This window comes from Tiliqua scincoides, chromosome 1 (assembly GCF_035046505.1).
Source record: "Tiliqua scincoides isolate rTilSci1 chromosome 1, rTilSci1.hap2, whole genome shotgun sequence".
NCBI classification, from domain to species: domain Eukaryota; kingdom Metazoa; phylum Chordata; class Lepidosauria; order Squamata; family Scincidae; genus Tiliqua; species Tiliqua scincoides.
This window is the reverse complement of record NC_089821.1, coordinates 176,028,968-176,054,673: the sequence shown is the minus strand read 5'-3', so window position 1 is coordinate 176,054,673 and position 25,706 is coordinate 176,028,968. Positions and strand designations below refer to the sequence as shown.

The window sequence follows — 25,706 nt, the reverse complement described above, 5'->3', positions numbered from 1 at the left end:
AGTCCTTGACAAAACTGCTGCCAAAAAAAAAAAAAAAATCAAGAAAAATGCCATTGCTCTCAAGCATTATTTAGATGAATTCATAAAATAACTTCTTGTATGTGCTTATTTTTCACATTATTCTTCCTATTTTAATGTCAGATAAGCTGTATGTTATATGTCTACATCCAGCAATTAAACATTTTACTGGAGTTTAAAAACTGCTTCTCCCAAGATTGGGGAGAATTCAGACCGAAGAGCACACTATTGTCCTTGATTATCTTCTTAAAAGGCAACTATATTGAGGCTTCAGTAATTGGCCAACATACTGATATTTAACCAATTAATCAGTTGATTAAAATACAGATGGTGAAAGCACTAAAATTATTATCTGTTCTCATCTCTGAGAACCAAACCCTGATTAGTGGCCCAACCCTATTTGGGTCTTGCACTGCTGGAACTTTGGCAGTGCAAGGCCCTTTTACAGCAACATGAAAGCTGGGATGCTGTCATGTGCTTCTGGGCCACTGGTGCCAGAAGTGTGGCGTGCATGCCAACAGCTCCCAGAGGCTGAACAGGTATTGGTACATTAGTGATGGGGTAAGGAGGAGGTTTTGGGCATTCCTGGGTGGGGAGGGGGCGGATCTTGATGACAAATGCACATGCTGGATCTTATCCCCAATTTTCTTGCTCACCCCAGTCCCTTCCTGTCTTTGGAAATACACCAGCAAAATATTTGGCAGGGGTCCGAAGAGGCCTACAGGTAGCCAGAAGGCCTACCCAGTAAAACCCAGTAAGTAAAAACAGTTTTGGCATTCTGATTGCCACCACCTTCACCACAGAATGCAGCACATGCTCCATTAGTGTGATTGTACACTATAGCGTGGCAGGGGATAGAACTGTGCTGCCAGTGACATCTTTAAGTATGTGTGAGGATTTATTGAAAGGTATTTTGAGGGAATAGTTTTCTGCACAATGCTGAAGTACAACTGGGTGGCCCAATCCAAGATGATCTGCTGCCCACTGCCAGTGTACATGCACTCTCCTGCTTCAGGGCCATTGAGTCACCTCTGCTTCTGTTTCTTGTAAACTGGCTAGGCAGGGAGAGTCCTGGGAGCAGAACCTCTTAGAGAGGCAGAGATGGCAGTAGCTGATACTGCCTTCTTTAGCTGCCCTGCAATTTTGCTCAGCAATTGTGCTGGACAAGGAGAAGGTATTCAGTGCCCCAATACTGCTCTCTTGTTCTTTCTAAGGGATGGGGCAGAGGTTGGGTACAGCAGTTAAACAAACAGCAAGCTGGGTGAAGTGGCAGGTGGACATAGGGTGGGGGACACTGCCCCCAGTTTGCCATTCCCCAGCCTATCACTCATAGCAGCTGACTCAGCAGGCCCCATAGGTGGGCCAACCCTGGCAACCGGTATGTGAAGCCTGGGAACAAGTACTGGTTGCTCAAGGTAGGGTCACTGCTGAGAATCAAAGGGGTTACAGTTAAGCGGAGTCTCCTTTAGCACTATTTGCAGCATTCTATGTATGCAAACTGCATCATCCAATCTAATATGAACGAAGGGGTTAAATGTTTCTGACAGGTAAGGCAAAGCCAACTCGGTTCACCTCACTTGCCATTTAGCTACAGTTGCACACATCAGTGTCCATGTCCTTGCAACTACAGCTGATTCACTGACTTGGACTGCCAGATGTGTCTTAATAGCTAAATATACAGAATTGTTGTGCCCATCCCATTGATGGATCATACACTGCAAACATATTCTCAGTGCAGCCAGGGCTTTTAATATGTTCAATTGATACTTCTGAGAGGGTCAGCTATTAATTAATTGAACAATTGATTGATTAAAACCTATTATTTTTGCCCCACCTTTCCATCTAAAAAAAAACACAGTGAGGTTTATAATTCACTCTAAAAAACTCTAAAAGAAACTTCTAAAATTCACTTTAAAAGAAGCACTAAAATAAACTCTGCAGATAGAACAAAACACAGCACAGCAAAGCCCTCAGAAGTCAGCAAGGGTAACAACAGAATCACTATCAAAATAGCTCCCCTCCCACAAAATGCCCTGCCTGGTCGAAAGCTAGTAATGAGGAAGTCAGGTTGGCCTCTCTTAGGAGGGCATACCACAACCAACAAATCCCCATCCTACATGCCTGCTTGCCAAATCTGAGATGGCACAGCACATGGAGAAGGACTTCTGCCGCTGATTTAAGTGTTTGGGTTGGCATATATGGATGGAAATGGTGTATCCCAGTTCCAGAGAATTTAGGGCCGAAACCAATATTTTTAATTGAACCTGCAAACAAATGGATAACCAGCATAGATAGTAAAATATTGGAATAACATTCTCCGAGTCTCTCTCTGTAGTTGATACTCTGATGGCTGAATTTCTAACCTAATGAAGCTTCTGAAAGTTTTCAAAGGCAATCCCATTTAAAGCACCTTACGATAGTTCAATCTGGATGTTGTTAGATGTGAATGACCATGGCCAGGTCTGTCTTCAGGAAAAGGCAGAACTGGAATGCTAGTTTAAGCTGGTTAAAGATGCTCTTAGCCCCTGACATCACCTGGGCACCCAACTTCAATGACAGGACCAGGAGCACCACCTACTGAACTTTATACTAAATCACATGCATGCTACCTTGGAGAGGAGAGTACAGTACTACTATCTAGCAGGACATGCCATGACTAAGCAGACCATTGGTCACCTTGAAGTGGGTGAGCTACATTATTGGAGCACAGCATTCAAAACCACTGAATGAGGATTATCTTAAATTCACCTTATCAATTCCTTTCAGGAGTGTGGAAGGATTTTTTTAAAAAATTGTTTCATTCATTTTAATCATTAAGAAGGTCTTTCATTTAGTTTTTCATTTGGAAAATCACATTTGGTTCATTATTTCATACAGTTTTGTAACTTCCATTCATTGTCATTTCCCATTGTCCACAGACCCAAAAGGACTGAATTGGCTTCATTTGATTCTATGAAGAATGTAAATACCTGGAAAACGACTGCCAAGAAACTCTTTGTAGGAGACTCTCTTGCATAAAGTGTTCCATGAGAGGTGGTCTTTTGACCCCACCCCAGCAGATTTTTTCTAAGGATCAGGGTGTTTAAATCCCTGCCCCCTCTCAGATTCAATGAGCTCTGAACAAATAACAAATAGGTTATGAATGAGCAACCTATTTGTTCTTTGTTGGTGATCTAGTCATTCAATTTGAAACTGATGCACAACCCTTGCTCCTTTGGCTTTTCTTGCTGCATATCCAGTGCTGTGGGTCTACTACTCCATAAAACCATCTTGGTTTTTCCTTCTTCTGACATCGAGCTGCAAGATTGTCTCAGAGCCAGACAGAGCAAGAGAGACAGATGCGCTGAACGTGCGGGTACCAAGGAAGTGGTTACCTTAGCAACAGTAACCAATTCAATGCTGTTATAACTTACCCTCTCTCCTCACATGTGCTTTATCCCTCTCTCCTTAGTCCATGCAATCTCGTTATCGAGAGTTGTAGATGTAGATGCCAAGCATGCATTAAATTTTTTAAAATGCAATACCATCATTAGGAAGAGGGAAAAGGGGGAAATAACTGAATGCTTCTCCCCTATTCAGTGGTATATAGGTGAACTAACAACTTAAGGTTCTACAACTGCAATCTTACACCCATTTGCCTGGGAGTATGTCCCAGTGAATTCAGTGGGGCTTACTTCTGAGTAGAGGTGCATAGGATTGTGCTGTACATATAGTTTCAATCTTAAACAATACTGAAATCAGATGCAGTATTTTAATTGATCTGCCTTAGGACGTGTACATTCACATCACTAAGTGTTACCATGCCGACCAGAATAATTTTTTTATGACAGGCTGACAGCCAAATCCTAACCAAATCTCCACATGGTGATACAGTGGCACCAGTCCGGTTTCTGCTGTATCCTGTGAGAGAATTTTGGCCCCTGGAGGCCTCCGTGGGATAAGGAAACATTTGTTCCTTTGCCCAGAAGTAAACCGCAGCAGCTGCTATGGGTCAGCTCAGACCTGCACCAGCACAATCACTGGCGCAAGTTTGAGTGTTACATTTTGCACCTGAAATTAATTAGGTTTCTCCTGACTTCCACAATCCTTACTGCCCACTCTTTATTTTTGCTCTTCAGTCTTTAACGTCAATCCGCGCAGTATAATCTCCATATTTAACTGTCACATAAAAGGGCCTCTTCAATATCTCAGCAGGTTGCCTTATCTGCGTAACTTAAAGGCAGCTATTCAATTGCCCCCCTTTTGATCCCAGATTTCCTCCTTAAGAAACTGAATTTCTACTGGACCTTCAGTATGGTAGAATTTTACAACAGGAGTGAGGTCAGTCACTATCAGAAAGTAGTCTCTTACCTCCCGTCGGAGGATGCAGTGGACCATGACAATAACGAAGCCTTGCAACGAATCAAATACAGCAAAAAGAATCTGAAACAATATGGATCTCTTGTCGGTCATTGCCAGAACTGCAGACATCCAAGTCAGAGCCAGAAGAGGCAACACAACACAGGAACTCCAGAGGGAAGCCCTAGACAGCAACAGAGAGAAGAGAAAACAGCAGTGACAACAACATTGTAGAACTGTGAATGGGCAAATACAACCCTATCCTTATATATATATATATATCTTATTTAAAGATGGCAACTTGTTAGTTAAACCTTGTTAGTTAGCGATAACCAATGACAAAATATATAACTACATATATATATATATACACACACACACATACTTATATAAACATTGATAGTTTATTTTTTTAAATGTTACCCCAACTGAATTACTAAGTGTGGTTGCCATTTCTTTCCTTTTCTTAAAAATTAACTACATTCAGTATTAGTAATCCCAATTTTTCATCACTGTAGCATTTTCTCACATGCACTGTATAAGATTTGTAACAAGAAGATGTAAATGATTAGGACTAACATGGCATTACTGGCGGTGGTGGCTGACAAAGCTGTTGTTGAAACTACTCCACACTTGGCACATTTGAGCGTCAAACCGCTATGAGGCTCACTCATCTGACTGCAAACAAACAGAACACCCACAAAAAAGAACAAAATATTGAATTTTTGGTCACCAAAAAAAGTTGCTACTGAAATTTAGCTTTTTAAATATGACGTCATGCAAGAAAAAAAAGCGCAAGTCGACTTATTCAGGATGAAATGCTCTAATTTATCACAAAGCTCTACTATATTATACATCATTTGTTTTACATTTTGAAATATTGTTAATGCTGCTAGGGGAGAGGGTGGGAACTCATGCAAGGTCGAATTTTTCCATTTAAGTTATTTTTTAAGGCTTCCAAAGTCCAGAGAAAAGGTCACTTGATACACTGAAGTAAACAAGCACGTGCTAGTGTAAGACACACAAGGTGAACTTCCTCTATTCAGACCACTTAGAGGACCAATATGCCTAGGCTCCCTGATTCAATCAGGATGGAAGAGCGAAGCCAACTGGCAGGGCAGTCTACACACTTTTAATTAATTTTAACAACTGAAGGAATTTTTAAAATGCCCATAAATTCAGGTAGTTCACTGTGAAAATCTTTTGGATTAGGTTTGATACAATACTATGAAAGTGCTTTCTCAGTCTGTTCCGAATTTATGCTAGATGCTGGTCTGAATATAGGGTTTGAAATGTATGGAAATTAATGAAAATATTTTTTTCAAGCTAGAAAAATGACAGCCTTATTTCACTCTCATAAAACACAGTACACAAGCATTAAGATTTATACCCTTTTTTTTCTACAGAGCATTGTATCACACAGCTTAGCAACAGGTTCAACCCTCTTCCCCCATGTACAATGATAAAAAATGCTGCACCCGACTATTGCCAACCTACAATCCATCCTAGTAATTTCACTACTGAATAACTATATAGTCGAACTGGCAACATTAACTGTATTTTCAAATGAGAAAAAACCTTAGTACTTAAAAAAAACAAAACTTTAGCTTTAAAAATACCAAGCCCATAAAATCATACTGCTGCCAAACTTCCCATTGAATAAGGCAGTTTTTACTCCTAAATATATAAACTGAGTGAAACTGGCAGATGAAAAATTCAGAAACAGAAGCCTGGGCTGAAAAGTACGGAGCCTAGCAGGCCAGTGTAGTGGTCCACCAGATTCCATGGATATACCAGGAGTGGCCACCTTGTGATCCAGGAACCAAATATGTTCCTCAAAGCAATTTTATGCTCTGTACAGATCTGGTTGACTGATATAGCAAGAAAGATTTTATAGCAATATTTTTAATCTATTATTAACTATTGAAAATCATAATGTAATACATGTACAGCCCCAAAAATGATAGTGTAATACAGGTATAACCCCATGGTCACTTTCTGGAATATAAAGTATCCCCTGAGAATAGAGGCTAGTCTTTCCTGGCCTATGAAGTGCTGGCAGTCATGAAGTAAAAATATGCCCATTTTTTGATCTTTTCAATAAATGTCTGTATGTAAAGTACGAAGAATTGAAGATGTCCTCCATTTTAAAGAACATCTCACATCAAATGAATTCATTTTATTATAGAAAGCACTGCTCCAAAGGGTCCCTTATTTCTAAAACCATGATCAGGCAATGCTAGAGAGGAAGCTCTCATGCGACAACACACAAGGTCTGACTTCATTGCCTTCAGGAGCAGGGTCAAGTGCCCTAATCAATTGTCCATTCTATTGGATGAAAATTAACAGAACCTCACTCCAAGCAAATCTGCAGTGTGAACCTGACAATAGCTGCTCTCGAAGGTCTGATTCACATAGCTAAATCTATCAGAAAAAACCTACAAGAATTATAATCTGGGCGACTTTAAGACTAACACCTTTCTTGTGGCATTAATTTTCATATCCTAGAACCTACTTCATCAGATTCATCAACTGCTATCTTCTTTTGGCAAGTACATATGCCCATGAATACAGAAAGTATGAGGATTCTAAAGAGTGGGGCCGAATAATGTGACCACCATCAAGTGCAACAATTGTGTGATTATTTTGCAGCCATTAAAGATCAGCTTTGTTTATGAGATCTCTTTTAACATGTAAGTGCAATATCTAACACTGGATAAGAAATTATTGCTTGGCATGACCTAGCCAAAGTCAAGAACAGGTGTCCCCCACTCATCTGACAGGTTAGGGACCCAAGCTGTGACGAAAAGCAGAAACACTTGAAAAGCGGAACCCTGTCTTCTTTTGGTTTACAAATGTTGCTTCCAATGTTTTTTAAGCTAACAAATTGCAAATGCCTTTTTATCTTGCAAATTCCTGCTGTCACACAAAGATTTTGCCAAATGGACTCGCATTAACACCTTAGGAAATGGGAAAAGATCCGGAACTACAGTTGGCTCTCTCTCTCTCTCTCTCTCTCACAAACACACACACACACACACACACACACACACACATATACCAAAACAGTTTGAATCACCATGTCATATGCAAATCAACATGGGGGAGGGCAATTTCAGCCTTTAAAGCAGCAGGAGAGGTTGAAAGAGTGTTGAATGAATGACTTACGGGTATAATTGAAATGTGCTGAAAGGGTGGATTGTAGAAAAATGAACTGTCAGAAAGCAGGGAATCGCTGCACTTATAAGTGCCATTGATATAACCAGGGGGATTACATACATGTTTAAATCTTCCCCACTGAAATCGGTGAGATCCAACAGCGCATGCTTAGCTGAATAAAAGAAACTGAAACCCCGCTGATCAGCTATTTGGCAGGAAAGAACCCTCTTCCCCTTCTGAATAGTTGTTTCTCAGGAATCTAACTATTTCTCTTCTGGTTTGTGTGATTCCCCTCCAGCTAGGAACACACACCTAGAAACTTATCTTAGGTGTGTATTAGCAACAACCTGAATTGGGGAATGAATGGGGCTTAACTGTGCTTAACTATGGCTGAATTATGCCCATTATGCAATGTTGCATTAATTCACTGGAGTTACTTAAACGTGTGTGTTTTGGCATGTGTGTGTATGTGCCTTACACTTGACTTGGAGTGACTCCCTTACAAATTACATCACAATTGGAGGACAAGTTCTGTTTCTTTTATTAAAAAAAAAAGTGGCAATCCTCTTCCTTTTAACATTAGAAAAACCACATTTGATATGTTAATCAAATCCTCTGATTTCCACTTGAGCAAGTACCTCTGATTCTAATCCATGAAGAACAATGCTCCATCTGCACACAGGCATCTCCTATTGAATGAGTGAGGCATTCCTCACAGACAAGAATGAGGAATTCCTCCATGCATAGCAATTATTCTTCAAGATTACTCTGCACATTAACTGCACTCTTCTACAAACATTTTGCCTGCTTGAATATAAAGGCGGTATACAAATACCTAGTTATTAATTTATTATTATTATTATTATTGAAAAGTTCTGTCCTGATAATTGATAGCCTTATATAGTATACACAACCAAACAAATGAGTCAACTCCTATCAGTGTAGTGTTAGTGGGGCCATGGTAATTCTAAAAGGAGACTATCTAAACTAACCAAGGTTAGTAAAAGTTTTAAATATATGAATGATCATTCTGCACAAAAGTGATCTAGAATGATAATAGAAAACTAAAGAAGTAGACATGCTTGCAAACTCATTCTTGAGGCTTCTAACTATGGTGCCTTCAGTTTTGACTTAATACCACTGTATGTGTTATATTATTTTATTTTTGCTTAGTCACATTCCCTCAGCTTATGTGTCTGCAGTTTGAAGATGAATAAAATTTGTTAGACAGATAATTAAACTAAGGAAAACTGTTCAGAATATATCCAAATAAATACATGTTTAGTGAGCAGCTGTAGTACATATTATTGGAAATAAATTATAGATTCACAGTAGGCCTAGGAAATTACCTAACTTCTGCTTACCCCGCTCTGTGCTTGAGTTTTTTATCTAGGATTCCATCTCGGGAAACAAGTTTATTAAACACCAAAATGCCAATCACCATATTTACCTGCAAAATATTAAAAAAAAAAAAAACAGGCAAGAAAAAACAGTTGTCGTTTTAGAAGGAAAATGTCTAATTTTAGCATCCTGTGTATGGCAGCAGGAAACTCAGAAACAAGTGCCCCAAGTCACTTCCTCATATGGGAGAGCCTTCATGTACACATAATAATAGTTCTGTACATATGCTTCATGATATGGGCAAAGAATGTATCAATTACATTTATATCCCACCTTTCTTCCATCATGGAACTTCAGGGACTCACTAGGTCTAGATCTGCTTAGCTTCAGTGAGGTATCTGTATCATATGCCTTCAGACCATGCCCTGGGACAGTTATTCAAGGCTGACTTCTAGGTGTGAAAGTTACAATGGAATGTTGTGTGCTCGAGTAAGCCAACCAACCAATACTTACAAGTGATAGGGATATGGCTACACAAAGCACACTTGCATAGGATACTAGTTTGCAAGCAAATCTTGCTAGAGGAATGTGATCCTTGACCATCAGAATTAAAATTGCAATTTCAGATTACATACACACAATAGCACACTGAACAGTATATAACACTGCAATTGCAGTGATATCACACTGATATCATCCAAAAATAGTTACCCAAATATGATATCAGATTTATTAAATTAATATTCTACCTACCTATAAAATTCATATTTCTAACTAACAGAAATATGAAGTTACAGCATAAACATTTCAACAGTTCAGCTGTACAAAACAGAGGTTAGTATAAAACACAACCTGATCAAATGAACTGATTTTGATTTTAAAAAATCTGATACAGTACAAACATTACAATATATAGTTCAGTTTTATTACGGTCACCGACCAGCATAAAAATAACAATACATTCATAGTATACAACATGACAATATATTTATGCAGCATCCTTTCTGCTTATGATGTTTTGGGTCTAATTATCATTAATACTCCTTTGAACTGATCAAAATATTTGGTTATTCCTCCAAGCAATTAATTGCTTAACATATAGTTTCAAACAGATTTTGTAGCCTACGCAACAGTATTTTTTCCTTGCCATAAGCTGTTTAACCTTTTCACTGATCAATGCCTCACTGAGTGTTATTTAAACAATAAATCATAGCTAGGTTCCAAACTGGATCATTTAATCTTTATAATATTGGTTTCAACAATAGTCCAATTTACTACAGAGGAGTCCCAACACCAGCTCTGAAAGCGAAAATCCTTTGATTTCACCATTACACTCCTACTTTAAATAAATAGTTGTGTGAATCAGCCCCATGGTTTTCGGTATTGCCCTTCAAGCTGCTTCCCTGTTTTATACACTGCTGTGAAGGAGGGTGTGATTATGGCTTGAGGATCATCTTTTGAGAGCTGCAAAATTTTATTTGGGGCCTTGGGCATACAATCTCATTTTTCTAGAACTGTCTCTGGAATGGTAAGGGCTGCTAGAAGATTAATTTTTTCAATTTCCAGTTTCACTTGATTGCCCTCATAAATACATAGAAACCAAGTGTCCTGATAATTGCATGTGCATTGACATAACGAATAAGACATACAAATGGTATGATGGTAGTGATATTATGGTCTTTCCAGATGATTAAAAATACCAGATTGACACCTTAATGTGACCCCTTAGAACAGAGTTGCCCATACTGGGAAGTTGTGATGCCTCAGCCAGGGAAATCCTGTGTCTGCCCCCTTAAGGGGAGGGTGATGGAAAAGGCACAATGCGATCACCACAATCGTGCCCCTGTCAGGGACAAAAGGGGTTTTTTTTGGACATAACAGTAGCAGCACTGGCCCTCTGGAGGGTATGGGGAACCCGGGCTCCCCGAACCTTAGACCAATGAAATGTAGCTATCACAGCCCACTTCCGGTTTGAGATCGTGAAACTGGAAGTGGGTTGTAACAGCTATTTTTGGTTGCTCTGAGGCTTAGGTATGCTCCTCACACTCTCTAGAGAGCTGGCTCTGCCACTGCTAAATTAAAAAAAAACAACGCCATTTTGTTGTAGGCAGTGGCACAATTGTGGCAATCACGTCGCTGCCTTTGCACACCCCTCCCGCAAGCACAAACAGCAGTTCCCAAACATTGCTGCTTAAGAGCAGTCCTAGTTTAGCCTGAGCAGCATGAATTCCTTCCCCATTTAGGCTGCATCCTATACATCCTTTCTTGGGAGTAAGTCCCACCAAACCCAATGCAACTTACTTCTCAGCAGACATGCATAGGATAGTGCTGTTAATTTTGCAGAAATAAGCAGGGGCGCTTACTATAGCATAAGTGATGAGAGGTAGACAATATTCAAAGAATTAATTAAAAAGGAATGGGTAGCAGAAGATGGTAGGGTACTCCTGGGACAAGGTAGTACCTATGCTATTTAGCACTTTTTTTGTTTTAAAGAGCTGGATGAGCACTTCCACACTTGAGTGATACCATTGCTCATGCATTCACATACATGCACACATTGTATGGATTGGTTCTGAGGTTTAACTTCAAGAACCAGGCTTGATATTAATTGAAAACTGTAGGTAAGTAGCTTGATCAGGCAGCAGGTGCTGATGACATTCAAATGACCTATATTAGCTTTTATATCTGCTTGAAAGTGTAGGTGCTTTGGCTCTCAGCCAGAATATCATGCCTTAGGATACAGTCAAAGATGGTTGAAAAAAATGCATAATTCTGACAGACACAGAGGCATTTTTTTCTCTTTATTTGGATTACTGGAATACTTGAGATGGTAAGGATTATTCCTTTTGTACTGTGTTAGTCACAAAGCAATCCGACAAGAGATATAGATTCTTTGGGCCTGAAAGTGCTCCAGAGCCAAAATGTATACGATGGGTTCAGCTCCAAGTCAATGCACTTCAAAGGATTAGCAAAACTGGGAGGCAGATCGGCATTTAGAATATTCAGAAGATCAACACACATGCTGCCAGCATTTTGTGTATGGGTATGAGTGTGTGCCAAGCAGACATGCAGAGAAAAGGAGAAGGTATTAGCCAAGTAGGCAATAGGAAGGCTCTTATGTTAAATTTACGATGCTTTCACTGGGGCCAACAAGGAAGGAAAGAAGGAGGAGGAAGAACTTGCAATCTATCTTTCTTTGCTCTTCTGAATTTCACCACATTTTGTCCAGTTCATTTTTTTTTCCACCAGTCATTACAGAATGAACAGGTTCATATGATCCAACAGACTATTGTTTGCCGGATCATGAATGTGAACCTGAGATGCTCTCTTCTCTTCCTCATCTCTGATGATGTTATGCAGGAATCCTTCACAATCCTTAAATCACATCTCTCTGTGTTGCCAGAACCTGGGAGCTGCAGTTGAACAATATCTTACAAATCAGGACTCACAGTGAAACAAACCATGGTTGGATTGTGTAAACTGTACTAAAATCTTGTTTGGCAGTTCAGAGGTGCTAAACTAGATGGGCGATTCTGTACCTCTGAAACAGTTGAGTTCCTGGCTCTTCTGCTGTCCTGGGCCAGGAAGGTAAATGTCGCTCCCCCAACCTGGAAGTAATTGTGGTGACATGATGATATCACCACAATTACTTCTGACATGCTCAGAGCATTGCACACTGCTCTGAGCCACTGCCTGCATCTTCTATTTTTCTTCAAAGTGAAAGAAGCCGATGGTTTCCGGAGTGGCTGCATGCACTCTACTGGGCCAGTGGATGGCGGCTCAGTGCTACCCCCCTCAGGCATGCCGCCTGGGGTATTGCTCACCCCCCGCCCCCGGCACTCTAGTGCTTTGAAATGAGGCTGTGAAGAGATTGAAGCAAAGTGTTTTGCTCTGTTACCAGATCTGTGCCAGGACAGAAAGGGATAGTCTATATAAGAGCAGAAGATTGTAGGAATGATACATTCATCTCTGAGAAGAGTACTAACACTGCACTGAGTATTTGTTAGCTGGATAAAACTTAGGCTGCAATCCTAACCACACTTTCCTGAGAGTAAGCCCCATTGAACAAAATAGGACTTACCTCTGAATAGACCTGTTTGGGATTGTGCCCAAATGCAAACTCTTTTAGCAAACACTTAGAATGACTGTGGCCTAGGCCTCGTTCATGTAAGCAAGCAGCCCTTAGGACCAAGCCACACAATACAAGCTTTTAGTGTAAGGATGTTGTTCCCGAACTGTGCACTGTGGTACTTCAGGGCACTGTTACAAACTCACAGGGTTGCTGTGGGATTTTTCTGGAAGTTTTGGTTGTGTGTGGGACCTACAGCAATAGAAAGTTAGGGGTGCTGCAAAAGAATTACTGCAACGCTAAGGGCACTATCACCAGGATAAGTTTTAAACTGCTGGTGTAATGTGTGATTCGGTCCTTATTTTTGTCTCTGCAGTTGTGTACATAGGTACACAATTACACAAAGAAAAACTGCAGTGTGTGACCTAGCCAATTCCACATGCATGTGTGCAGCCATTCTGATTATTGCTGGCATTTTTGCTTTTTCTGTGATCCAAGAAAAGAGTGCAAGCCCAGAAAAACAATGATGTCACACAAAGATTTCTACCCTCAAATGTACTCAACTACTCTACTAGGTGGAGAAAATGAGTGCTCTTGTGTGTGAATTGGCTCTTACTTAACTCCAGTTTGGCCTCCTGTCTCCATTCCAAGGTAGCTGGGTTCATATCTCGTCTATTTGACGTGGAGACACATTTTAATACTCTAATTATAACATTAACGAGATAGAACACAGTAATATGGAAGACCTTTTGGTCAACATGTGCATATTAATACAACTAACACTAGAATTTATTTCTGCACAGAAAGAATACTGCACAAATATTGCATTGTACCCTTCTATAAATATAATAAAAATACACAAAGTGGACACATTAAGATAAAGTGATAGTACTTAAGACCCTGTGGGAGTACATTCAGAATATTCCTGCATAACATATAATATTAATTGTATATTAAGAAAAACCTTCATACGCAAAAGAGCCCATTTTCTTAACTTCCAGATTAAAATTGAGAGCACTGATTTATTAGCCATGCAGTAATTCACAGATGCGTAAGACCATGCCCACTTAAAATACTGAAGGTGATTTCAAAGTTTACCAGGACAACAGCTGCTGCAGGTCCAACAAAAGCATACAGAAGTCCCCCTTCCAGAGACAGCCAGCAACTAGAAAGAACATTAAAAAAAACTAATATAAATTAATAAGATGTAGCATCTATCTATATATCTATCTAGAGTTAGTAGGGCCTCATTGATTCACTGGTGGGGGTATCACAAAAGATACTTTCACAACAGACAGAAAGTTGAAATGTATTGCACATGTAGGCCAGGACCCCTTAATGATTAATAAAGCAATTTCTCCTTTGAAACATGGAATATGCTGTCTGCCTCAAAACACATGGCAAGTCATTGCACAGATGGTGTGGAATTTTGGGTGGTGGAAGTTTCAAGCCTGCCTCCAATTAAGAAAGGAGGAAGCTGAAGTGGCAGCAAGAAATATACATGTGAAAATGCAAAAGTCACTCTCCAGGAAGACTTTTCCTCTCACAGACTTTAAGAGTCCTCAGGTTGAGGGAGCAGAAAATACCCACTGACAATCTTAGCCTAGCATAAATACAACAAGGGGGGAACATGTATACAGAACTGCGTCCAAAGAACTGCATGAGTAGCTCTGCACATCCAAGGAAGGTTTGCACTGGACTGGTATTTCTTGAAGAGCAGTCCCCCATGCTGCATGGCAAGTCTCTTTGAAACTGAGGAAAGTTTGAAAAAGCAGTTTGTGATATGACACGAGATGTGGCTATCAAAAGGAAGAAGTCACAGATTTCACAGGGCATTCCCAACCCCTTGGATGTGTCTAGGTAGCTCTTTGGATCCATTGTGTATTTCTTAAGGGACAGGGAATACACCTTAATTCTATGTGAAAGAAATTGGTTGAGAAGAGATAGTCCAGTCATCCGTTCTTAACTTGTTCATTAAACTTTTCAAATGACGCTCTAATGAATGAGAGGGTTAATCACAGACAGATTTCTGGTCCTTCCCTCAACCTGAGGACTACCAGTGATCTTGGCAGTAACCTCTGATGTGCTGTTGTTACTATTACATTAATAGTAAGATCTGCCTGATCCTGAAGGAGGGTGCTGACCTGGCAGACGTTATGGATGGGCTTACCAGATAAAAAGGGGGACAGAGTGCTTATACCTTTAACCATTGTATAGAAGAGGGAATTTTGGCAAGTGCAGCTCAACATGGAAGAATTTGAAAAGCTGCACCAAAATTCCCTCTTCTATGCAATGGTTAAAGGTGTTGGTACTCGGTCCCCATTTGTATCTGGCAACCCTAACTATGGAGACCTGGCGGGATGAAATAGGAGGAGTAGCTCATTCTGAACTTTATTTGCTAAGTTTTTGGGTGTTGCAGCAACCACAACTGCAGGGGTAGGGAAGTGGGGATGTGATGGCCTACTGTGATATCATTCCCCTTACTGGGTACCCTGTCTGGTGGTTTTCTCCAATTGATTGCTTTCGTGCCATGCTAGGTGGTTGAGATAGGATTGAGACACTGTGTGTACCACGTGCCTTGCTGTCTAACAGTCTCCTTGACTAGGATGATCTTGGAAATGACTTTGGAGTGCTGCTGGCTAATGGTTCTGGAGGGCTTCAATGTCCTCATTGATGGAATGGCTCAGGAATTCCTGGCAGTCATGTCAACCACGAGCCTATATTTCTGCCCAAAAGCATATGGTGGGGAACATATTGGATCTAGCACTTACTGCTGGGCAGGAAGATGGAGACTTGACTATGGAAGAGATTTCTTCTTTGACAGGGACAGGTAACTTCCTGATGGACTCTAGGCTTTTTGCAGCCCCTGAACTTTGCAGAGGTAGAGGGCCAAATTTTATAGTCCACTTCTGGAGGCTGACAAATCCTCATGGATTTTTGAGGATTCAGGGTTTTTTTTAATTCCCTATAGCCAGGGGTGGTGACTCTTTGGAATAAGGAAATTATTAGGGTGCTGGATCAGATCACTCCTAAATGGCCTCTGTCATGTAGTAGAGTCAAGGTGGCTCTTTGGTTTACTGAGGAACTAGGGGTAATGAAATGACACGGTTGGCCAAATTGGGGCTTGAAGGCACTGTCTTCCAGTGGTTCCACTCCATCCTGGCTGACAGGTCGCAGAAGGTGATGTTGTGAGATGCCTCTTTGGTGGTATTGGGGGATGCCTGGTCATTGATGTGTAGGGTGCCACAGGGGTCTATCTTATCCCCCATGATGTTAAACAACATAAAACCACTGGGAGAGACCATCCAGGGATCTGGAGCTGGATCCCATCAGTACACTGATGACAGAGAGCTCTAACTCTCCTTTCTACCAAATATTGAGGAGCCTGCTGAAGTCTTGGAGCACTGCCTAGAAGTGTTTGGGAACTGGATATGGGCTAAGAAGTTGAAATTAAATCCAGACAAAACAGAAGTCCTCTTTGTCCCTCAACCCACAATACAGAAGCTAGACTATTAACCTGCTCTGAATGAGGTTGCACTCCCTCTGCAGGGTGGGGTGGGGGGTGGGTATTTGCAGCTTGGCAATCCTTATGAATCCAGAACTGTGCTGGGATATCCACATGGCAGCTAAGGTCAGGGAAGCTTTTGTCCAGCTTTCACTGGTGTGCCAATTGTGATCATAACCAGCTTGGTCAGGCCTGACCACAGTGGTCTAAGCCTTGGTGACGTCTCATTTAGATTATAGTCGTGTGTTGCTTAATGACAGGGATGCATTCCTGCACCCCCGTTGTCAAGCAAAGCCTCACATTAAGTGAAGCTTCCGAAGCTGAGGCTCCCTCACTTCTGGAGGTTTTTCTGAGACCCAGAGAAGCATTGCGCACTTGCGTGCTGCCTCTGCAAGGCTCAGAATGTCCAAAACTGGTGTAAAGACACAACTTTCAGTTTCCTGATGGAAAACGGAAGTGATATTTTTCGCCTGTAAAGCATTCAGAGACATGGGGAAGCCTTATAAAGTGAATGCCTTATAAGGTGAAAAATGTCTGAGAAAACCGGAAGTCTTTTTGCTGGTTTTGGCCATTCTGGGTCTAGCAGAGGCAGTGTGCAAATTCGCGCTGCCTCTGTGGGGCTCAGCAAAGCCCCCACAGGGGAGGGAAGTGCAGCTACCCCCCGGCTTTGGAGGCTTGAGGGGGTGAACAGAGACCAGCGGCAGTCATTGCATATGTGACCCGTCACTGGTCGGAATGTCGCTAAGCAATGTTCACCAGTACTGCAATACACTGTATATGAGGGTGCCCTTGTAGATGGACTGGAAACTTCCATTAGTGCAGAATGCAGGGGCCTATGTGGTTACCAGGGCTCAACAGCTCGATTCTGTCAGACTGCTGCTCTGGTGCGTATACTGCTACTCTGCCAGGTCACTTCTGGCCCTTTGTAGCTTAGGACCAGAGTACCTGAGAGATCACCTTCTCCCAAGCATTCTGCTCTGTTCCCTAAGATTGTCAGAGGGGGCCCTCTTGCATGCGCCACCCCGAACAAATGTGAGGGGGGTGGCAGTAAATTGTAGGGCCTTCTCAGCTGTGGCACGGTAGTTATGGAACTCCCTCCCTTGCGAGTTACAACCTATCCCCTCCCTTGAAGCGTTCTAGCAGGGACTAAAAACAATTTTATTCTGGTTCGCATTTGTGTCGTGATGGGCTGTGGTGGGGATTTTCATGATGTGTTGTGCTGTGTTGGTTTTTAATGTTTTATGCCAGTTTTTATTGCTACCTTTGACGGTGGACTATTGTTTTTATTACCATCTACTGTCGCTTTATTGCTGCTTTTATTGTTCTGTGCTGCTACGTTGATTTTATCCTCCTACGTTTTATATTATTATGTATAGCTGAAGCTTTTATGACGTTTTGTGCTGTTGCCTCTGGCTCCCATGCCCTGTTTATTGCTGTACTGTTTTACCCTGATAGTTTTTATATTGTATATTTATTTACTGTAAGTCTCCTCAGATGCCCACATTACTGGGGAAAAGGCGGAGCAAAAATAAATAAATAATCCATTATAACATTTCTCTTGATAATGCTGAGTAGTTTCAGAAGTTTTAGCAAATTTTCATTAAACATTTTTCAAGTTATCACACCATGACCTCCTGCCTGTGAGGAACATCTTTGGGGGAGGGGTTAGAATGCTAAAATAGCTTTTAAAAAATAGTTTTCAGCTAATAATTCTATTGTGCTGAAATAGAATTGTTCTATTGTATTTCGTTTTCGGTTGCATTGAAAGTAGCATGTGAGCATTTTTGGCAGATTGAAAGACACAGTGTAGATATCAAGTCATTGATATCTTGCTACAGCTACTAATAAGATGTAATGAAGTTAATAACTTTCATGGAATACATGACGAACTTTCTAAAAATAAAGAGCACTTAATCCTTCTAAATTTCTAGGGTCTCTCAAGAGATGCTGGATGCCCTCCATGAATTTTAGTTAATTCACTCAACACTTGCAAAAGGAATTGCCGGTTAATATCAGGTTTTCAGCCCAATCCTTCGTCAGCTGTGATGCAGCAGCCCTGTTGTGGCATCTGCTGCCTTAATAAGGGGGTTTTTGGTCTCTGGAAGCCTTCCTGGGAGAAGGGAACATTTGTTTCCTTCCCCCTGGTTAAGTCCAACTGCTCCCATGGGTCACCTTGAACCTGTGCTAGCAATATCCCTGAAATGTTTCAAAAGGAAACACAGGGGATTCTTCACAATATCATACCTTGTGGAATAGCTAGTCAGAAAAAGAAAAAGATTCTCAACCCAGCACTAATATAGGTTCACCATGTTTCCTTTGCCAAACTCCTGAAATCAGTGAGCATGAGAAGAAAGAGGTTGGACTACACACACGGGGCTACATACTCTGAGATTTGGTACTGGTTTGTACTCTGTGAAAATGAAGGAGACAGTTCTTAAACATTCCCCATTCTGCAGAGAGCGACATGCTCACATATAGAAGCTGCCACAACAACTGCACGCTTATCAATATGTTAGCATTGCCCTTTAACTGGGCATATATATCTTGCCCCATCTCCTAACATACACAGATACTCCCACCATTGAACAACTTCAGCACAAAAGTGAGAAATGTACCAATACCCAAATGTAGGCTATTATTAACAGGGATGGAGAAGCTGAAAGTGAAAAAAAAGGATTATGACAGAATGACTTACTAGTTACTAGTTCCGTATCCTTTTGTCTTGGTAAAACCTATTGATATTGCCACCACCAATGCTGGCAAACCTGTAAGAGAAACCAGGTTATTAGTTTCCCAGTCATCTGGTGAAGTCAGTTCTTGACTACCAATGCTCATGCCACAATACTCTAAGGTGCCTGAAAACCATTTGGGGTTTTTGTGGCCAAAACTTCTTCTAGAAGTTATCCAGTAACAGTTATTCATATGATTCACAACACATATTTGCTTCTTCTACTTGGACATTAAAAATCACAGGGCCCTTCACTAACCTATAAAGACCATTTCCAGGTGGAAAGATCCTTTTCACCAGCACAACTGAAATGCACCCTTCCCACACCTGCAGCTTGTCACAAATTGTTCTTCTGTTCCAGCATGTGTCATTTTGAGTTTGCTAAGTGATTGGTTTTTAAAACATATTATGCAATGATGAAACTGCCTGGAGATTTGATGAATTTCACTCAGTATTTTTTTTCAATTTGGTTTTGTTTTTTTATTACTCTGCTTTACAAAAATCTGCTAAAGGCTATAAGCTGTGGTCTGGTAAAGCCTCATAATCAATGGAACATTCATCATCAGCCATATCTTGAAGTAGATCAATAGAATTAAATTATATTCCTGCTTACAATTCTATAGAAAATCTCCTAGTAGTAATATTCAGTTTAGAAACTCTTCCATCTACTACCTGTCAGGATTATTGAAACAAATAGCAATGTTCCAAATGTTATCTGTGCAAGAAACATTAAGCTCGGGGGGGGGGGGAGTGTTAGCTGAGTCATAGATGCTCACCCCATCCAAGACATAAAAAACGTTTTCTTATGAGTCGTGTCCTAATTTTTCCAGTAACAGCCATGTATGACTGCCACGCCTCCGTCAAAACCCAACAGAATGAAGCTAAGAAAAAGAAATGTAAAAATGCTGTGGTCGTAGTACAGATGCCCTGCAGAAAAGAGAAAAGGGTTATATTGAATATGCGGGGGCAGTCAATTCCTCACATAGCTGTTAAATTCCAACTGCATGACTATTACTACAGAGCAAATTCTGCCTGTACCCTAGAGGATAAAATGTTAAGCTAAATACATTACTGAGTAGGTCCCTGGCCAAAAGGGATGAGTCTCCACATATGATTATGCCTCTGTGCTGAGTTTCTTTAAAATGACCAACCACTCAGAAAGTGAAAGTGAAAGTTGCCCTCATTGATGGGTACACTGAAAATGCCAGTGATCTCCTAACACAATTTAGAATAGACACAATTTCTAATCCTATGGCTTCATTGGACATGTGTCTGAGGGTGCAATCCTATACCCACTCACCTGGGAGTAAATCCCATTGAACTCTATGGAATTTACTTCTGAGTAGATATGCATAGAATTGCACTGTAACTGTGTCACTTAGGGCCCAATCCTATCCAACTTTCCAGTGCAGATGCAGCCATGCCAACGGGGTGTGTGCTGAATCCTGCAGTTGAGGGGCAGTCACAGGGGCCTCCTCAAGGTAAGGGAATGTTTGTTCCCTTAGCAAAGGGTTGCATTTCAGCTGAATCAGAGCTGCACATGGAAATATACTGCATAGTGAGGGCAAGGGTTCCAACCTAGTCATTTCACCAATACACTGCCTTTGAATGTGCAGGCCTATTCTGAGCAATGAAAACATTCAAAGATGTGGTCCATCCCCTGCATTTGAGGATCCCAGGCCATGAGGACTATACCTTCTGCTCTGCAGAATGCTTGAACTGGCTATGAACGCTTCTGTGAAGGTGTAGGCAAAAGAGATACTGACATACCATCTCCCTTAACCCACTCCTTTGACACAACACTGTTTTGTAGTGTAAGTACTGTCTTTGTGTGTGAGAGAGAAGGTGATTTGGTTTACTGAAGAACAGGCTGGTTCTGGTTCTGAACTATCTGAATATTTAATCTTGAGTGGGAAATATAAACAGCAAGCTTCCCGTCTGTCTCCATTTTGGCTATAAAACTCAGTAGCACACATGGCACAATAGCTATGGTACATTTCAGCTTTGTAGCAGAACACATGCAGAAACGCAAACAATCCTAATTACTCCTGGCTTTTTCCCCCCATGCAGACAAATCGTAAAAGTAAAATTGAACTCCACAGGGAAGGCTACACTTCTTGCTGTATGAAGATTTTTGCAAAAAAAACACAAACAAAATCAGACCTTGGAAAACATATATTCTAGATCTAGATTTGAAGCCTAGTTAAAGGAACACAAAAACCAACCAATTTGTTTTGATTATTATTGTTCCTATGGATGTCAATTGTGTGCCATCAGAAAGGTTCTTTGAACCTATTGACTGAAGGCTCTCTTCTGACATTGTTCCGCTTAATTAAACTTGACACTGTGGCTTCGATGAGTGAGCCTGACTTTTATGTGGAAGCAAATTACAATCCATCATTTCCCCACTTTGCATTCAGTATAGGAGCCCTAGATACTGCAGGCTTCACAATAGAATATGGAATGGCATAACAGCACCCTTGCATCAAAATAACTCTGGTAATTTTGAGAATACGCTGCACAGGTTGTATTTCTTTGATGCAAACTGTGGTCCAGACCAGAAGAATGCTCATTAAAAATTGTTAAGATGTTCAAGTCTTTTTTTCCCCTTCCATCTCCCCACCTTAAATTGCAGGCAGTGTGCCCTCATACAGAGAAGCACTGTGCTCTTTGTGTTTATGTATGCAGAGATGGAAGTGGACTTGCCATTTTAAACACTTATGGTAAATTTTAAAAAGCTCATTCTGTCAAAGGGCTCATCTTCTAAGGTCCTAACAGTCCAATCCTACCTAAATCCCTCTGTGGCAATGCAGTGACACCAGCATGGCTTCCACTGCATCTCACAGGGGATAATTGGCTGCTGGAGGTCTCCTCAGAATAAGGGGACATTTGTTCTCTTTCCTCAGGGTAAGCCCCAGTAGCTATAACTGGTCAAGTTGGACCTATGCCAGTGATATGCAGTGCCATGGTCTGTGACCCTGCCCTGTCACAGCAATTTGTACATCTTGTCCAAAGCACTGATATGCAATCAATCACCTTCAGCTCAAGCCACAGTTAGGCTGCCAGCCTCACACCACTGCAATCTTCAAACAACATCCTGTGGATTAGACCTTATGTCCTGAATTCAAAGAGCCCTATAACCGAGTAGAGAGTACTTCCACTTGCATGGAGGTGGTATGTGCCAGTTTCTGCTGACTCTCCCCTCCACTGCAGGCACTACCATGCCACATCACACACTGTTCTTTAGGGTCCTCTATTCCTTAAAAGAATTTCTTCAGGACATGAGGAATTGCAGCAGGAAAATGGTGGGGGCACCCTACTGCACAAGCATTAGTCTGCCTGTAGAGTGCTATCATTCTCTGAATTCAAGCTATGACTTGAAAGTGTAAAAGACTGCAATGCCAGAGTACTTTGAGAAACAGGCTCCAAGGCAGTATTATATGTTTCACACAGCAATTTCTAGAGAATAACTTATTTTTATTGACCTGAAATCAGTGCCAAAATTCAGTAGTGATTTGGTGACTAAAAATGTAGGCCCAAAATGTATACTTCTGAATACTGGTGGTAAAGGCAAGAAAGATATGTATTAAACCGCCTAAATGGATTATTTTCGATTACACAAAAAGAGAAAGAAGAGTAGAAAAAAGAGTCAGTTTATAAGAGGCACACGCCTACCCCAGTGATCTTCAGAGGCAACAATGGTAAATAGCTATTGAATCATATTTTCCTTTGTTATCGTTAATCCTTTATATTTAATAGCCCAAACCAGCCTTTCGGGTGTTTGCTTACCAGGCGAAATGTTGCAGAATGAAAGCTTGTCCATATAAACAGATGGATTTGAAAGCCAATCAAGATAACAAAAATCCTGGCCCAGTTTGAGATATTAAGATTATGATGAACAGAAATAATTAACCTGTACAGATCAAAGCTAGGGTTCAGGCACGTTCCCTTCCTTTCATGTATCAAGCCACATACAACTTACACAAATCTTAACATTTAAATTCTCATGATTAAATATGAGCTTTCAGGTTTTACCCTCTATATACAGTAACTACATTTGAAATCTACACCTATATTTAGTTTTGCATCAGTGCTGAAATAGGGGGGAAAAAAGGTCTCTTGAAAAATCAGTATGCAACACAACCGCAAGCTCCAGAATTTCATATCCTTGTACCAAACTCTCAAATGTTATTCAATTAATAAGAACCTACCCCCCTGTTAGTGACACAAGGTCATTAACAAACAGCTTCTTTCATTCCACAGTCAAAATGTAAGCCAAGAGGTAAAGGATCTAAGTCAGGACAGTCTTTCTCTTTCTAGGAGCTGGTGTTAAAGATACTTCACCTCAATGTCATTTGTAGACAGCTGCAAAATAAGCTTTTCCCCTTACTCAGAGATTTTAGAAAGGTCTTAGCCATGCACTAAGTCCCTGTAAATCACCATCTTAACAAGAGGGAGTGTGGCATCATCTGGCATTGTGCTAGTATAACTTGCTGAACCAGTACATCACGCTGGTGCAAATGGGTGGTCCCACATTGGTAAAAGCTACTGCTGCTGATATACAACACAGAAATAGATGGACAAAGGGTGGGAGGGGTGGGAGCAGAATGTGCCACAGTTTGTCTTAATGTTCTAAAGGCATTTTTGCATGGGATTGAAACTAGCTTCCCAGAATCCACCGCAAAGGAAACACACACAAATCTGAGGATGTATGGATGTACTTGGATGGGAGACTGCCTGGGAATACTGGGTGCTGTAGGCTTATACCATAGTCTCTCGAGACTGAAGGTTGCCAACCAACCATAATTGCTGTGTCATGAATATTAGCAACACATTCCACAGCATTATAATTTGCCTTCCAAACAGTCATACTGTAAAAGCTTAAGCGTGTTTGCACTGCAGAATTATGCAGTAAGGGCGCTCTTCCCAATGCAGAATCTATTACTAAAGGATCGCCAAGGAAACAAGAAGCCCAACCCCACCTCAGTCCTCATGTGGTGACTCAGTGGCACTACCCTTACTGCAAGGGTATCCTTACTGGTACCCTTACAACCCTTACTCAGGTGCAACTACCACTGAATCTTGTGGGAGATTTTTGGCCGATGGAGGTCTCCTAGGTGTAAAAAGACATTTGTCCCCTTGCCCCAGAGTAAGTCTCATTAGCCGCTATAGGTCAACTTGGACCTGTACCAGCGATACAATACAATACAATAATACCTTTATTGGCATATAAAATTACAACAGTCACTAAATAATAATCAACCACTGAAAAGATGTACATGATGGAAGGGGAAATAGAAATTAATTTAGGAAATAGAAGATATTTTAATAATTAGGGATAAAAACCTGGCAACTGCTAAGGTAATATCTGCCTGATTATCACTTAGCAAAGCGAAACAGGGATCGATAAATGGAACAGTAGGATGTCGTAAAAAGGGATCCAAAAACAACTTTCGAAGTGGACAATGCGCTGGGCACCAGCGATACTGTTGGTGCGAGTCTGAATTGATCTGTGAAGGTGGATCAGACTTGGGAAGAGGCTTAGGATTTAGCTTGCGCTGCCTTTGCTGAACTTGACACCTCCTGGGCCTGATCTGCCCTCTGTTCCCATCACCACCCCATTCCGCCCATCCCCTGCCCCATTCAACCCCCCCCCCATCTCCATTTGCAAGATTACCGGCTCTGGTCTTCATGGGTCCGCTGGCATGTGGGAGGCTGCTCCGGCCTCCCTGCCAGTGGGCCTGCAGCACATGCTGGCTGAGGCCGCTTTGCAATTGCTGTAAAGCAGCCTCCACTGGTGCATAACGCTCATTAGGCCAGCAAGGGAGGGAGACAGAATTGGGCTGCTATCTGGAAATAATAAATACTGTTCTTGTTGAGAAACAATACCTGTACACACACAAACACACACATAGTCCCATAAAACTGCTCCCCTTGTCAAAATTTTACATCTAAATGAGTACAGCAAGTGACACCCCCCCCCCATGTATTAAAGAGTTACAAAGACTAGGCTAGACTTTTCAGGAAGAATGACTATCTCTAAGGATCTTGCAGTAAGGGAATAGAAAGACCTCCCCCTCACAGGTCTTAAGAGATGGGCATAAGACCAATCCTAACCTGTACTGGTGCTGAGTGGCCTACACTTATCCAGCACACATTAGGAGCAGACTGAAGGTCTCCGCAGAGTAAGGGAATATTTGTTCCCTTACCCCATGTTAAGCCCCAACCTGCCTAATGGGGCTTCTGTGCCAGTGATATCTCTGGCGCAAGTCCAAGAAGCCCCATGTAAGACCTCCAGGCCTGGGAGGGAAGATAAAGTGGAGGCCTTTCCCACCAATCCCCCCTGCCTCCCAAGCCTGATCTGACCCTGTTCGACCACCTTGTTACATCTCCCCACCTCCCTTCCATCCTCCCCAAACCCCTGTGCTGCTTGGTGGAGTACTCACCACTGCCATCGGCCAAAGGTATGGATTCAGTGCTGGTAGGTTGGCACAGGCCTTTGCACTGACGCTGCTTGCTCTAGAGTAGTCGCAAACGTGCTTTATGGC

General features: G+C 41.4%; 1 protein-coding gene across 1 annotated transcript in view; it reads right to left on the bottom strand.

Annotated features, from left to right (window-relative positions):
• ADGRB3 (adhesion G protein-coupled receptor B3) overlaps positions 1-25,706 on the bottom strand; it is a 564,982-nt gene that overhangs the window by 37,806 nt on the left and 501,470 nt on the right. Inside the window, exons 19-24 of the mRNA XM_066612423.1 lie at positions 19,935-20,085; positions 19,126-19,195; positions 14,024-14,090; positions 8,880-8,965; positions 4,936-5,034; positions 4,369-4,540 (exon numbers count right to left, since the gene is read on the bottom strand). Of these exons, the coding sequence (XP_066468520.1) occupies positions 4,369-4,540; positions 4,936-5,034; positions 8,880-8,965; positions 14,024-14,090; positions 19,126-19,195; positions 19,935-20,085 (645 nt within the window). The remainder of the gene's footprint in view (positions 1-4,368; positions 4,541-4,935; positions 5,035-8,879; positions 8,966-14,023; positions 14,091-19,125; positions 19,196-19,934; positions 20,086-25,706) is intronic.